The sequence below is a fragment of the Papio anubis genome, chromosome 16, assembly GCF_008728515.1.
Source record: "Papio anubis isolate 15944 chromosome 16, Panubis1.0, whole genome shotgun sequence".
Taxonomy (NCBI): Eukaryota; Metazoa; Chordata; class Mammalia; order Primates; family Cercopithecidae; genus Papio; species Papio anubis.
Genome location: NC_044991.1, coordinates 7,182,400 through 7,197,018, shown reverse-complemented (window position 1 = coordinate 7,197,018; position 14,619 = coordinate 7,182,400). Strand labels below are relative to the sequence as shown.

Sequence of the window (14,619 nt, the reverse complement as noted above, 5' to 3'; positions counted from 1 at the left end):
ATTTCTTCATCTGCCAAATAGTAATATTGCCTGTTTTGTGGGACTGTTGCGAGGGTGAGAAATAGAGCACGAGGGAGGTGGCTGAGATTCTCAGCAAGTGGCAACAGTGATGTCATTAGCAGTTGCCTGACCTGTCCAGGTGAGGTGCTCAGCTGGATCGCCTGCCTTTGAACCTGGTGCCAGCGTCATTCCAACACTCAGACCCTCTGAGTCTCGGACGAATCAGCCAGCTTTGATTTTCCACCTGCTCTGTCTTCCATCAATCTTAATCGTGGCCCAGTTTGCTTTGGTTGTAGGTTTTGAGCAACAGGCAGAGCAAGTGAGAGGTCAGGGTGGCCCTGGACAGAGTTGGGAAGTAGATGAGAAGCACCTGGCTTTGCAGATGCTTCTTTTTATTTAATCAACATTTTATTTACATTCAGGTAATATGTGCACTGTAAGTCACAGAGTGCTACAAGGCTTATGCTCAAGATAGCAGCCGCCTCCCGAGGCCTGGTTCCCACTCCCAGTGCAGCTCTAGAGCTGCTTCCCTTGTTTCTCGAAGGCACAACCTGGGATTGCTATGTTTGGATTTTTCAATTTAGACATTACTTTTAGATTTCTTACAATGGGAAATGAAGATTTAGAGGTTTAGCTTCCCCACTGACATATGCATCTTTTCACCTGTTAGTATTCCTATCACAATTTTTGGTTGAATATTCATTATATGACATTTATTTTTATTATTATTATTATTATTTTTGAGACAGAGTCTTGTTCTGTTGCCCAGGCTGGAGTGCAGTGGCGCGATCTTGGGTCACTGCAAGCTCTGCCTCCCGGGTTCATGCCATTCTCCTGCCTCAGCCTCCCGAGTAGCTGGGACTACAGGCGCCCGCCACCATGCCCGGCTAATTTTTTTGTATTTTTAGTAGAGACGGGGTTTCACAATGTTAGCCAGGATGGTCTAGATCTTCTGACCTTGTGATCCGCCCGCCTCGGCCTCCCAAAGTGCTGGGATTACAGGCGTGAGCCACCGCGCCTGGCTGACATTATTTTTTAAAGTAGTTAATTATTTTGTTTGTTTGCTTATATTTTCATGTGCCCATCATAGCTCATCGTCACGCCTTCTGCAGAGCTTTACATGCCCCTCTGTAGTGTAGTGAGATGTGCTAGGTCATCTGTCCTCTTGTTTTTCTTGGAGGCTTTGGGTCTTGGTTTATTCCCTCATTTTGGTGGAGCACACCCTCCAATAGCTCTCTGAGAAAGTGCACAAGAGACAAATCTCTGGCAGACTTGCATGTTAGAAAAGATCTTTATTCTGTCCTGTCTTAACTAATAGTTTATCTAGGTAAAGAATTCTGGGTTGCAAAACATTTTCCCCTAGAATTTGGAAGGCATTTTTCCGTTTTTGTTTTTTCAGTGTCACTATTGAAAATTCCACCGCTGTTGGGATTTTTCATCCTTTATATATAACCTGTTGGGTTTCTGGAGAATGTGCTTAATGTGGGTCTTTTTTTTCATTTATTTTTTTCTGAGCACTCTCTTAATGGAAAAATTTTGTCCTTTAATTTAGGAACTTTTCTCATTTTCAGTTTTTTCTTCCATCTCTTTCTCTGATTTCTCTTTCTGCAACTTGTATACTCACATGTTGGGCTTAAGATTTTTTTTTTTTTTTTTTAAAGAGACAGGATCTCGCTCTGTCACCCAGGCTGGAGAGCAGTGGTGCAGTCATAGGTCACTGAATATTTGAATTCCTGGGCTCAAGCTGTCCTCCCACCTCAACCTCTCAAAGTGTTGGGATTACAGATGGGAGCCACTGCAGCCAGCTTGATTTTTAAATCTTTTCTCACCTGTTATTTACTTCATTGTCTTTTTTATTTTAGTCTCTGGGAGGTTTCCTTGACTTCATCTTCCTACTTTTGGCCAAATTAAAAAATATCCTGCTATGTTTTTATTTCTTTTGTAAAAGCACCCTGCTAAAATTTCATGGGTGCAATATTTTATTATCTCAACAAAGGTGTCAATGATATGGTTAAAAACAAGCATTTTCCTGCCTCAGCCTTCTTTCCTCTGATTTCCTTTTCTTGTTTGATTTGGCCTCTGACCCTATTTTCACTGTGGGGGATTTTTCTTTTTTTCTTTTTTCTTTTCTTTCTTTCTTTTCTTTTTTTTTTTTTTGAGACAGAGTCTTGCTCTATTGCCCAGGCTGGAGTGCAGTGGCGTGATCTCGACTGACTACAACCTCTGCCTCCCAGGTTCAAGTGATTCTCCTGCCTCAGTCTCCTGAGTAGCTGGGATTATGGGCACCTGCCACCATGCCTGGCTAATTTTTGTATTTTTAGTAGAGAGAGCATTTCGCCATGTTGGCCAGGCTGGTCTTGAATTCCTGATCTCAGGTGATTCACCTGCCTCAGCCTCCCAAAGTGCTGGGATTACACGTGTGAGCCACTGCGTCCGGCCTTCACTGTGGGGTTTTTCCCAGAAGCCTGATGACACTGCATTTATGTATATGAATTGAACATCTGAAAGCTGTTGGTTAGTTCTGTGTGCGTGTGTGTGTGTGCGTGTGTGTGTGTGTGTGTGTGGTGGGGGTAGGGGGATGTGATCATGGGGCCCTGGCCATGTCTTTGGGCAACCCCTATATCGATATCTGTGGGGTTTTCCTCCTGGATCTGTTTTTCTCCCCAGTTTTTCCTTTCCAAGTCTGGCTTCCAGATTTGATAGCTAAGTGGGTCTGGAGGCTGGGACCCCAGGGTTCATCCCCTGGCCTCAGTGTTCCCTAAATGGGGCTCTATGGAGTTTTTGTGTGCCCCTGGGGGTGCTCCCCACTTCTGTGGGGATGAGAGGCAAAGGGCATGGCTGCTGGATGGGTGCAAGGTGGGAGGGGCCCGGGTCCCACCTGCTTCTCATACAGCATCTAAGTCAGACTGCAGCTCTTGGGCTCCTAGTCCCTGAGACCCCCTTGGGATCTGGCCACAGTGCACCTTGCTTCTTGTAGCTCCACATTCCTCTTACCCACTCCCATGACTTTGATTTTAGTTGTCTTTGCTCAGCTAAGCCAGTCCACCCATCCATCTCTTTCCAGCTTCCAAACCTGTCCTTGGCAGGCCATGCCTTTTCCTTCCTTTATTGCCAATTTCATGGGATGTCAGCCACAAGTGGAGACAAACATGGGCATTCAGAATCCCATCCTACACAAGGGCCTTTTGGGTCCCACCATCTGACCCTGTTAACACCCTCTGTGGGCACCCTACCCCAGCACCACATACACACCTGCCTGGAGAGTCTCAGATAATTGAAAGGGCTCTCGGAGGTCAGGACCTTTATGTCACGTCTTCATGGAACAGATAGGGAAACTGAGGCACGAGGCGGGGAAGGGCCTCACCACCCCAGGTCGCATGGTGAGATAGTAGAGAGCTGAGCCAACTCCTGGGCCAGGGCTCTCCCACAGCCTCGTGGGGCAGCTCCGTGGCATGGGCCTTGATGTCATGGACTCTTGATGTCTGCCGAGTGAGCAGAGACCATGGCAGTTTGGATGCTGCCACCTGACGGGCTCACCTCATCCTAACAGTGTTGGTTACCATCCGTGGGCCATCTGTTTGGCCTCTGGGGACATCCTGTAGCCGATCACTTAGGAGACCTTTGTGGAGTCATGTGACCTCCCTGGCCCTTGCCAGTGTCGTAACGGATGATGGAACCGCATGGATTCAGTGGCTGTGTGTTAAGTGTCTACTTGTCACCAAGCCCCGTGCTGGGGGTAGTGCTGAACCAGGCGGGGGGCCTTGAAGGGGCTCTTGGGCTGCTGGGGAAGCAGACAAATCAATCCACAGTGATAGCACAGCCTGGTCAGGGCTGTGAGAGGCACGTCCCCGGGAGCTTGTTGGGGGGCATCCATCATCCTACTAGGGTTGAGTGAAGAGAAGGGGCTCTGGGAAGGTGTCCTGGAGGAAGCGGCCGTTGGCTTGGCTGATAAAGAGCAAGTAGAATTGGAGTTGACTCAGAAAGCAGGGCGGGAAGAGGATCCCGGGGTGTGGAACAGCAGATGCAGATGTCAGGAGGCCGTAAGCACCCAGAGGGGTACAGGGTCGGAGGAGGAGGGCTGAGGTCAGAGCACTGCAGGAAGTAGTCCCTGGCTGGGGAAGCTAGGGGCCACCAGGGGCCTTTTGTGCACATCTCTGGGCATGTGTGTTCTTCCGGACTGTGACTTCTGAGGAGGTTCCCACAAAGTCCTGCTAGCTACAGGCAGCCTTGATTCTGGGGAAAAAAACACAGAAAACTTTCAGCCTGAAGTCATATGTGCTTTGCAGTAGCAGTGGAAACAAGCAGTTGAAGATGATTAGGACTGAATGTTCCTGTTTTTAAAACATTTCCCAGGAAAAACAAATGTTTGAAAGTTAAACATTTTGGCTATTAAGATGGAACAGAAGAAAAATCACATTTGCCTTTTAAATCCAGGCACCAGAGCTGAGTCTCGAATCCAGCAGCCTCCCGTGCAGGACCCGTGGAGGCTGGATGAGGCCGGGGGTCTGCAGCTTATTGGGGTCTGCCGTCCTAGGATATCTGTTCTATCTGGGGTGTTGTGGCACCGAGCTCTGGGCAGGCAGACCTGGCTCCCAGAGCTGCTATGTGGCCCCAGGCAGGTGACCTGACCTTCTAGAATCTCTGTTCTCATCTCCAGCTTCGCAGCTCACATTTCTGGGCTGTGCCATACATTGCAGCATTAATCTCCCTGAATAGCCCCAAAATGCATTGAAAATGGCTAACATCCAGGTGATATTAACCTTGCCTTTCATTTTCTGTATTCTGATGCTTTGACATCTGCAGGCCTTGCTGAGCCAAGGGGATTGTCCCTCCCAGGGTTAATCAGGTCCCAGATTCAGCAAATAACTACACAAGCCCAACCACTCCACAGTCCACAGTGAAGTGGATAGGGCCACTATCCACCTGCCCTGATCACCCCAGGGGCAGTGCCAGACAGTTAGGGACAGCCCCTGTGTCCCAGAGCCTGCCAGAATTATTTGAACTAGACAGTCCTAAGTCTCTTTCCCTTGCCTTGCCCAACCCTTCCTTTGGAAAACACAAAACAGGCTCCTGCCCATGTTTTCCCCTCACCCCCTACCTCCTGACTGTCCCTGGTGCTTCCCTGTCTGACCAGGCATGGTGGAGCGTGACTCGTGTTTTTCGAGAACTGTGAGTGTAAGCCTCCTTTGTGACAGTCACTTCTGTGTCCATGTGTCTTATCGAACCTGCTTAAAAACAAATCCCTGCAGAAGTAGAGGTACAGCGTGGGGCTCACGTGTCTTCACCAGCTTCATCATTGCAAGTACTCTGTGGGGAAGCATACACATGTTTACAAATGGGGACACTGAAGCTCAGGGAAGTGAGGGTTCTCATTCTGGCCAGAGAGCCAGTGGGAGGTAGAGATGGGAGTCAGGCTACCCAGCCTGCACCCTTACCCACTCTGCTGCACTGCCTCTCATCTCTGTCACGGGGAAAATGGCCCGTGTCTGCTAGGAGTGTCTGCTAGGAGTGTCTGGAAGTGTTGAATGCATGTTGCTGGTCGCAGGGCCTGGACAGGGCGCTCAGTGCAGGGTAGCAGAATTCAGCTTCTGCAGGCTACAGGTGCAGCCCTGCAGTGTGTTCCCCTGAACTCAGCCTTGGCTGTTGGCCCAGACATCTTGACTCTAGAGCTCTCCCGCCTGTTCAGGTTACACACAGAATTCCCTTTCTCTGCATGGTCAGCCACGGTCCTCTGTGTGTGCTTGGCCGTGTGATGCTCTTCCTGGCGTTCATGCACCGAACTGCACCAAGACCCCACGGTGGCTCACAGCTGACTCTCGCAGTTTGCTCCATCCCAGTGTGTTTCCAGACCATGCGCCATACCAGGAAGTCTGCTAATGTGAATCTCCTAGACATCGGCAAGTGTTTAAACACAGAACTGTCAAAGACGTACTAAAAATGCAATCAGAGATCGTTATGCCGTCTCTTTATTCCATCCCCCTCTGCTGTGTTCTGCGAGATGGGAATGGGCGGAAGAAGCCATAAGTGGGCATTTTCCTGATTGTCACTGCATTTAGAGAACACTAAAACTCCGCCGGGCTCAATACTTCGCTCCGGGAATGGCATCGATGGTGGAGAAGCTTGCACATATCTTGTTGAATTTAACAGATTATGCAGTTTGGAGGCAGCACTTTCTGTTAAATGGGATGGGTAAGTGTTAGCGATAAAGAATTGTAACCTTTTGGAGGGAGATTAATCTTGGAAGCACAAAAAGCAGAGACTTCCATGCGCGTCCCCCTCTGCCCCGTGTGGCAGCCGCGCTTGCTGCAGTGTAGAATCTGTGTGTGGATGCACAGCTATTTGAATACATGTATGTGGCAAATGAAAAGTTAAAACAATAGGGCCATCCTCTAGTACTCTCCTGGTTAATACTTAAACATCTTTTCACCAAGAAATCCATGGCTAGCAAATGCCAGGATCTTGAATGATCTGGCTGGGGGAAAAAGGAGGCATTTGGGGAAGATGGTCTGAATATTTTCATGGAGAATACAGACGTGTAGCGTTGCTCCCCAGCTCTGAAAAGCAAGGGGAGGTAGGACTGATTTTGGCATCAAGGACCTGGTGCTTGTGGCAGAGGCGGGGAGATCAGCATCCTCGCCCACCTAGCAGAGCCCGACTGGCGTGTCTCCAGTTTCAGGGTCTGACTGGTGCCACAAGTCCCTGCTGCTCTTCCAAGATGCTCTCATACCCTTCCAGTCCCCTAAACTGTCTACTCATCAGGCATGTCCTACCAGAGGCTGGTCATTGTTCAGACATCTCAGAGGCAGGAGGCCAGGGTTCAAGTCCTAGCCCTACACTGTCTCACTGTGTGACCTTGGACAAGTCTCTTCCCCTTTCTGAGCTCCAGTTTCCTCCTGTCCAGTGAGCGGCGTGGATTAGGAGATCTGCGGGCCTCTTGGTGGTGTCTGGTTCATGACTGTGTCCCCAGCGGAGCCTCGCCGGGGTCTGGAACATGGGAACATCGGGCTCATGTTTAATCAGGGCTCATGGAGAGCTGACCAGGGCTGGGGGCTTTGCAGTGGATCCAACTTCAGGGAAGAAAGTGGGCATTCAGCCTAAGGGGCATTCAGGATTAGCTTCTTTTGGGTTGATGAGGGGAGGTGGATAAGAAGAGGCATTTGGACCCATCTGTGCCCTTGCTGAGTCTTACCAAGGCAAGCACAGCCCCCAGCACCCGCACTGCTGTCCACCGTGCCCAGCCCAGGGTACTGTGTGGAGAGGCTTTTTCTTTCGGCTTCCCCATGTTGTATCCATCTTTGGTTCAGGGGGTCATGTTATGTTCTGGTCTCCAGGGCTGGTGCTGCCTAATCTCTTTCCACACCTGCTTGGAGAACAGTTGTTTTCTCAAGGTTCAGGTGCTTCTGGTGGCTTCTCAGGCAGCTCTCATCAGGGCCACGGGAAGCTTCCCTGTGTGTCAGCCATCTTATCTGCTGCAGGGGGGAACAGCAGCAGGAAAGGGCAAAGAGAACAACATCCATTTCCTCTGTGTTCAGTGCAGGCATTAGGCAGAAGAGTTTGTATTCATCTAATTTTTCCCCATAAAGCCCCTGCAAATCAATTAGTTGGCTGAGGTCCCCAAAACACTCCCCTCATTCACTGTTTAGATGGAGGGTTTTGATGAAACTAAGCAAGAGAGCCTCTAATGATTGGTCACTGGGAATTTTATCTGTGTTTGGGTTGGTAAGAACTGCAGGGTGATGTGAACACTGGAAAACGAATGCAGCCTTAGGCTCTAACAATAGAGGTAGCAGCCCTAGAACAGAGGAGGAGACTCCTCTTCCCCACTCTGTGATGGTCAGGCCATGCCGGAACTTCTGTTCTTTGTCCCCCGTACCCACCTGCAAGAGAGCAGGTTTATTGGAGAAGATTCAGAGATGGACAATCAAGATTGTGGGTAAGGAGGGTGAGTCTGAAAAAAATGTCCTGGCAGGGACAGTTGGAGAAAACGTTTGAGGAAAAGAGATGACACGGAGGTCAGTTGGTGTAAAGGAGACAGTCAGACCCAGCTAAGGATGGATTGATTGATAAATGCATCCATCCACTCATCTGTCAGTTCATCTATCCACCCATCTATGTATGCATCTATGTATCCATGTATCTATAAACCATCTATCCATCCATCTATCTATATATGCATCTATATATTCATACATATATAAAACATCCATCCATCCACCCACCCATCCATCCATTAAACCATCCATCCATCCAGCCACCCACCCACCCATCTATAAACCATCCATCCATCCATCCTTCCATCCATCCATCCATCCGTCCATCCATCCATCTATATGTGCATCCATATATCCATACATATATAAAGCATCCATCCACCTACCCATCCATTCATCCATAAACCATCCATCCATTCATCCATCCATCCATTCATCCATCTCTATATACATCTATAAAGCATCCATCCATCCATCCATAAGCCATCCATCTATCCATTCATCTATCCATGTATGCATCTATATATCCATCCATCTACAAAGCACCCATTCATCCGCTCATCCATCCGTCTATCTATAAACCATCCATTCATCCCTCCATCTATAAACCGTCCATCCATGTGTGCATCTATGTATTCATCCATCTATAAACCATCCATTCATTCATCCATGCATGCATCCATCTATCCATGTGTGCATCCATATCTATAAACCATTCATCCATCCATGCATCCATCCATCCATCCATCCATCCACTGAGAGGCAGGGTAGCATGACGGTGCAGAGTGCACCTCAGGATACTGCCATAGGGTTTACCAAATGTCCATTGTCCTCTGTAATTGTCAGTCATTTTGCTATTGATTTGTGTGATCTTATGCAACCTCTCCCTGGGCCTCAGTTTTCTCAGCTGTAACCTGGGGATAGTAACACTTAAGTGTCTGTGAAGGTTATGCACAGCTGGTGAATTGCCAAGTCCAGGTGGACATCCACAGGCATACTCGTGACTTTGGACTCAGAGGGATGTGGTGCTGGACAGTTTCTGTGTTCATAAGTGGATGTCCCTTTGCCTCCAAGCCATGGAACAGACAGTGTTTGAGAGTGTCACCCCAGCAGGTGATGGCTCCTGCCCTGCTGCCCAGCTTTATGTACAGGAGCTCGGCCTTGTGCCCCATCCACCCTTTCCTGGGAGGGAAGAAGCCTCAGTCATCCGCTGCTGAGGTGAGAAGAAGAGGGGAGAGCTGACAGCTTCTGCGCCCCTCCCAATCCCCAGTAGTCGGGAGCTGCAGAAATAAATGGAACTGTACAGTTGGAGTAATTTGCTAATTTGCTTAAGTAACACCCCCAGTCAAAGACATGACATAAATACCTGAGCGCAGGCTCCACATCCCCAGCTTGGGTGGCAGGATGGATGGGTGATCTGAAGTGGAAATGCGGTGAGTCAGAGCCGAAGGCAGTGATGATGGCCACCCCCGACCTGAGCTGGGGGTTCTGGCTGCCTCCCTGCTGCAGTGTGTTTGGGGAGGGGCTCGGTGAGGGGCTGCACACTGACTCTGGGTCTGCTGGCCTTGGAGGAGTCTGAGGCACCCGTCTAGAGGTATGGGGTCAGCTGGACCAGCGTCCCCCTCCGCAGTGGTGGGGCCTGGGTGGGTTTCCCAGCCTTTGCGCCTATTCTGCTCAGCTGCAAAGAGGAGATAATAGAACCAAGTACCTTGGGGGTGCTCTAGGGAAATGAGATCTCAGCTCTCCACCAGGGGTCCGGAAGTGGCCATCTTTCCTGCTGTGTCCTCCCCGGCCCACCGCCAGCTGCTCAGGCCCACGCAGTCCTCTTGCCTCCTCTCCGCAGCCTGAGCCTTGCTGGAGAGGGCTTCTCCATACCATGCCTGGTCGCACTGTGGGGCTGTGGGCGGCTTCATTCGCCAGACTCCTGCTGGGGCCTGCTAGGGACAGAGCTGGGGGAAGCAAACCCGCCTGCCTCCATGGTCTTGGAGCTCTCCCAAGAGCACAGCAAGCAGAGTTCCCAGCGCTCCGGGGCCAGGGTGGGCTCTGATGAACAAGAGGAGGGTCGGGGAGGTGGAAGGGGGTTGGAGAATCTCATCCCAGCAGCCTGATTGGAAGAACCTCAGACCAGGGCCAGGCTGTTCCCTTCACGTCCACAGGGACAGAAACCCAAATGCCTGTTAGGAGTGGGCAGTACCTTCAAATGAATGAAGCGGACTAGGTGTGAGACGGTAGGGACAGGTGGGGGCTGGGGCCAGCTGGATGCATTCATCCTGTCCAAGGGGACACAGACACTCAGCACTTCCTGACTGGACCGGGATGGCCAGAGGTTAAATTGTACTTATTTCTTTATTTTTAGAAAACAAGTAATGAAGTGTTATTAGGAACGTCTCAGATTTTTGATGTTGGCAACAAGTTCAAGTTTTTAAAAAAAAGTTGTGCCAAACAAAATATGTCTGTGGGTGGGTCTGGCCTGCCTGCTTCTAATTTGCAAACTCGGGCCCAGGGAAGCTCTTTGGTTTTTTTGAACATCAAATGTTTTGTACATTGATTATCTTCTATAATATCAGAACAGTCCTGCAAGGTAGCCGTGACTTTTCTCATTTTACAGGTGAGGAAACTGAGGCACAGGGAAGCTAAGTCATACAGCTCGTTGGTGCCACAGTGGGTCTGGGATCTAGGCTGCTGGAGCTGAGATTCTGTGGCCCGCTATGCACCAGTGGCCCCCCCGCCCTGGAGTTGATAAATCCTGAAGAAGAAAGAGCAGTGCTTTCTCAAACCTGTAAAGCAGTCTGGGGTGGTCGGTGAGTCAGCTATGAGTAGATTGGGATTTTCTTCCTGTTTTGCAGAAAACTTCTATCTCACCTCAGGGTTCCCTTTCTCACTGCCCTGGCCTACCTTCCCTGGCCAGGCTGGGAACTGGTCATTTGCCGTGGCCATAGGGCATGTGGTTAGACAGACGGCGTAGGTCTTATCTAGCTGGAAGTAGAGAAGAAGCTTATAAAGGGGCTCTGGACTCTTCTATTTCATTGCAATCAGGATATAATAATGGCTGTAGTTATAGGACATGCACTGCCGTAAACCTCACTCTGCCCTTCCCGGGAGCTCACATAAGGGATGGGGAGGCGAGCTCTTCCTAGAGTGCTTCCTGAGAGCTGAGTGTGATGGCACATCTGAGTCTCAGCCCATATTGCGAGCATCCGTTTCCAATAAGAAAAACAATCCTTAGTATTTGGAGCAGAGGCATTTCTGGAGTTCGGTTCCCCATGGAATGCTCACACAGCAGGAGAGGTAGAGGTTTTGGTCCTGGTGGAAAAGGCTCTGCTGTTCCTGGGCTGTTGTGTTGTCCCAGGGGACAGAGCACAGTGCCCATGCTGCTGGGCATTGCCCGGGAGGGTGAGGAGTGAAGGGGGTGTCAGGGAAGGGGCTCAGTGGAGCCTGACGGCCAGAGGAGTGTTCGAGCACCTTGCCTTGTGTGTGACTTAGCAGATGAAGGTCATGGTCTCCCAGGGATAGAGGGATTGCCTCACGAGGTGTCGGTCTGTTAGCCACAGTTACTGCTTTGTGAACTGGTTATGGAATGTCACCATTTTCCTGTCCGGGCCCCCATCTCCCCGAGGCCCCTGTGCTGTGCTGGTGCCTTCACATACTACTTGCCTGACCTACCAGGGCACTCTCCGCCCAGGAGGGGCTGGGAGAAAAGCTTGGGTCTCCAAGTGCACTTTCAACATTTCATTTTTTATCTAAATCAGGGCTTACAGGTACCATCTTGACTCTCCAGGCCCATGAGAGCCCAGCAGCTGAGGCTGGTGGGGACTGGGGAGTCAGGGGCCCGAGCCTGGGGTCAGGCTGGCTCTCAGATGGAGTAGGGGGCACAGGGGCGAGTGGCGTTTACTGAGACCGAAGAGCCGTGGTGGTCTTGTTCCTGCATAGAGCCAGTCTGGTGGGTGAAGCCTGCCAGGCAGCTGTCCAGAAACCAGCCCCAGCCAGTCTCCCGGGTGGCACACTCCTGCCTAGGGCATCCGTGAAACTGGACCCCAGAGAAAGATGTGTACCTTGGAGGAACTACCCAAAAGTTCGCACACGGCAAAGCTAGAATGACACTGTTGTAATTCGGTGGCTGTATACACAGACGTTTTTGTTTTGATTCCATCTAGAGTGCGTTTTGGCTTTGAATTTCCATGGCAGTAGGGGTCGGCCCTATAATGTTTCCTGAGTGTGGGGTCTCCAAACCTTTGAACTGGGTTCTGCAAAGACCTTGAGATTCCTTTCGGAAAGTGGAGGATAGAGTCCCAGATACCCAGGGGGTAGGGGCCTGGGACCATGAGGCCGGTGACAGCTAGGACTGGGGGTGCAGGGTGAGGGGTCTTCTACCAGTAGACAACTAGTCCAGAAAGAAGAAATGGAGGCAGAGAAGTCCCAGGATAAGGCCAGGCACTCTGCAGCTTAGCGGCCTGGGAGGAACCTGTCCAGCCTCCTCCCGATGATCTCAGGGGCTGATGGCCAGTGGAGGCCTGGGCAGGCAGGACCATGGGGACAGTGATCCTGTCTGAGGATCTGTCTGAGTGATCCTCTGCTGCCTCCTCTGATCTGATGAAGACACCTGTTGGGGGCCTGGCAGCAGGTACTCCGTCAGCGATTCCAGCAGCTTCCTCCTGGCCGCCCCTCTCTCAGCTGTGCTGTGGCTTCTGGAAAAGCTGACAGCTGTGTGCTGCGTGTCTGTCTGTGTCCGCCCCTGCAGGCAGCCTGCCCTACGAGTACAAGATCGTGATCGCAGGCAACCACGAGCTGACCTTTGACCAGGAGTTCATGGCCGACCTCATCAAGCAGGACTTTTACTACTTCCCATCTGTGTCGAAGCTGAAGCCGGAGAACTATGAGAATGTGCAGTCGCTGCTGACCAACTGCATCTACCTTCAGGACTCGGAGGTCACCGTGCGGGGCTTCCGGATCTATGGCTCCCCATGGTGAGTGGGCCTGGGCACTGGTCCTGCCTGCTGGCAAGACCAGAGCTGAGGCTGAGTGCAAGGGCTGTAGGGGATGGGAGAAGCAGCAGGGAGCTCCGCATGCGAGGCTCAGGACTGAATCTTGCCCCCTCACCCTCTGTGTGAACCTAGGCAGGTGACTGCTGCTCTCTGGGCCTCTCTTCCCCCATATCTCACTGAAAATAGTATGATCAGCTGTATCCTGTGTTATGCTGTGCACGATAGTAGCTCACTTACAGGCAGGTACTATTATCTGCATTTCACAGGTGAGAAAACTGAGGCCCAGAGTGGGCGAGGACCTTGCCGAAGGTCACACAGCTAGGAAGGGGCAGAGCTGGGATTAAACCCGAGCGATTTGGTTCCAGAACCCCTGCCTTTAATGAATGTTCTGTAATGCTAGGAATCTTTCCCTGATGCTGTCTTCCTGCTCCACACAAAAAAGATGCATATGTCAGGGGCTGGGCGAGATGATGATGGTAATAATGATGATATTGGTGGTGATGGTGATGATGGTGATGCTGATGGTATAGTGATGATGATGGTGATAATCATGTCATGTAATAATGTCTGTCTAATAATAATAAATATTAAATGTAATGTCGTAAGTAATATTATAAGCAATAATAATGTATAAGAAGAATAAAATATGTAATAAATGCTATCATGTCTTAATAAAACAATAAGTAATAATAAATATAATACTAGTATGTAATGTCGTAAAAATGCGTAATGTCGTAATAATAATAATAAGTAAATATAATAATGTCGTAAAAGTAAGTAATGGCCAATATAATATAGTAGTAATAATAATAAATGAATGTAAAATATAATAATGGTGAGGTGGTGATGGTGATGATGGTGATAATGGTGGTGTTGGTGATGATGGTATCATGATGGTGATGGTGATGATGATGATGGTGACTGATGATGGAGAAGGCAATGGTGATGATGATAATGGTGATGGCAGGAAATAATTTCTGAGCAATTACAGTAATCTATGCCCTAGGCTAAAGGCTCCATAAACCTTATCTCTAATCCTGACTCAGCCCTGTGAGGATTGATTTATTATCCCTATTCTATAGGTGGACAGAATGATCGGCCACAGGGTGTCCAGTGCTGGCAGGGTGAGATGGGCTTCATACATGGAAGGGCAAGGTCACATATGCTTAAAAGTGTGGCTTGATCCTGGAAGGCTCCCTGGAGGGTGTGGAGTGACCTGAGCCTTGAGGGAAGAGAAAGGCATTCACAGGCAGGGGGAGTAACGTGGTCTGAGTCTGCACTATCAGGAAGCAGCACAGTCAGTGAGGCTAAGGAGCCCTTTAGAGGCACAAAGGGCCTGCCTGGGTGGAGAGACTTCAGAGAGAGCTACTGCCAGCACAGAGCATCTGGGAAACCCCTGGGCTGCCCTGGTTGGTGGCTGGAGGCTGTAGGCAGATTTAGGACCTGGTCTCATCTTGCCATGGCCTTCTCATGGAGCAGAGGGGAGGGCTGGGAGGTTCAGGGCTGTTTCCTCTTCCCTGGCCTTGGCAGGTGCTTGCTGTCATCTCCTTGGACCTCACAATGTACAGGTTCTTGGTGAATCCTCCCTGCAGACAGTGAGGTCCCAGACAAGGACCTTTGGGCACTCAAGGATGTGATGAGGTCAG

The 14,619-nt window shown here is 50.2% G+C and overlaps 1 protein-coding gene across 2 annotated transcripts in view; it reads left to right on the top strand.

The window, feature by feature from the left end:
• Positions 1-14,619, top strand: part of MPPED1 (metallophosphoesterase domain containing 1) — a 94,854-nt gene that overhangs the window by 49,389 nt on the left and 30,846 nt on the right. For both annotated transcript variants that reach the window (XM_031656223.1, XM_031656222.1), the window contains exon 4: positions 12,730-12,955. In XM_031656223.1, coding sequence (XP_031512083.1) covers positions 12,730-12,955 — 226 coding nt within the window. The remainder of the gene's footprint in view (positions 1-12,729; positions 12,956-14,619) is intronic.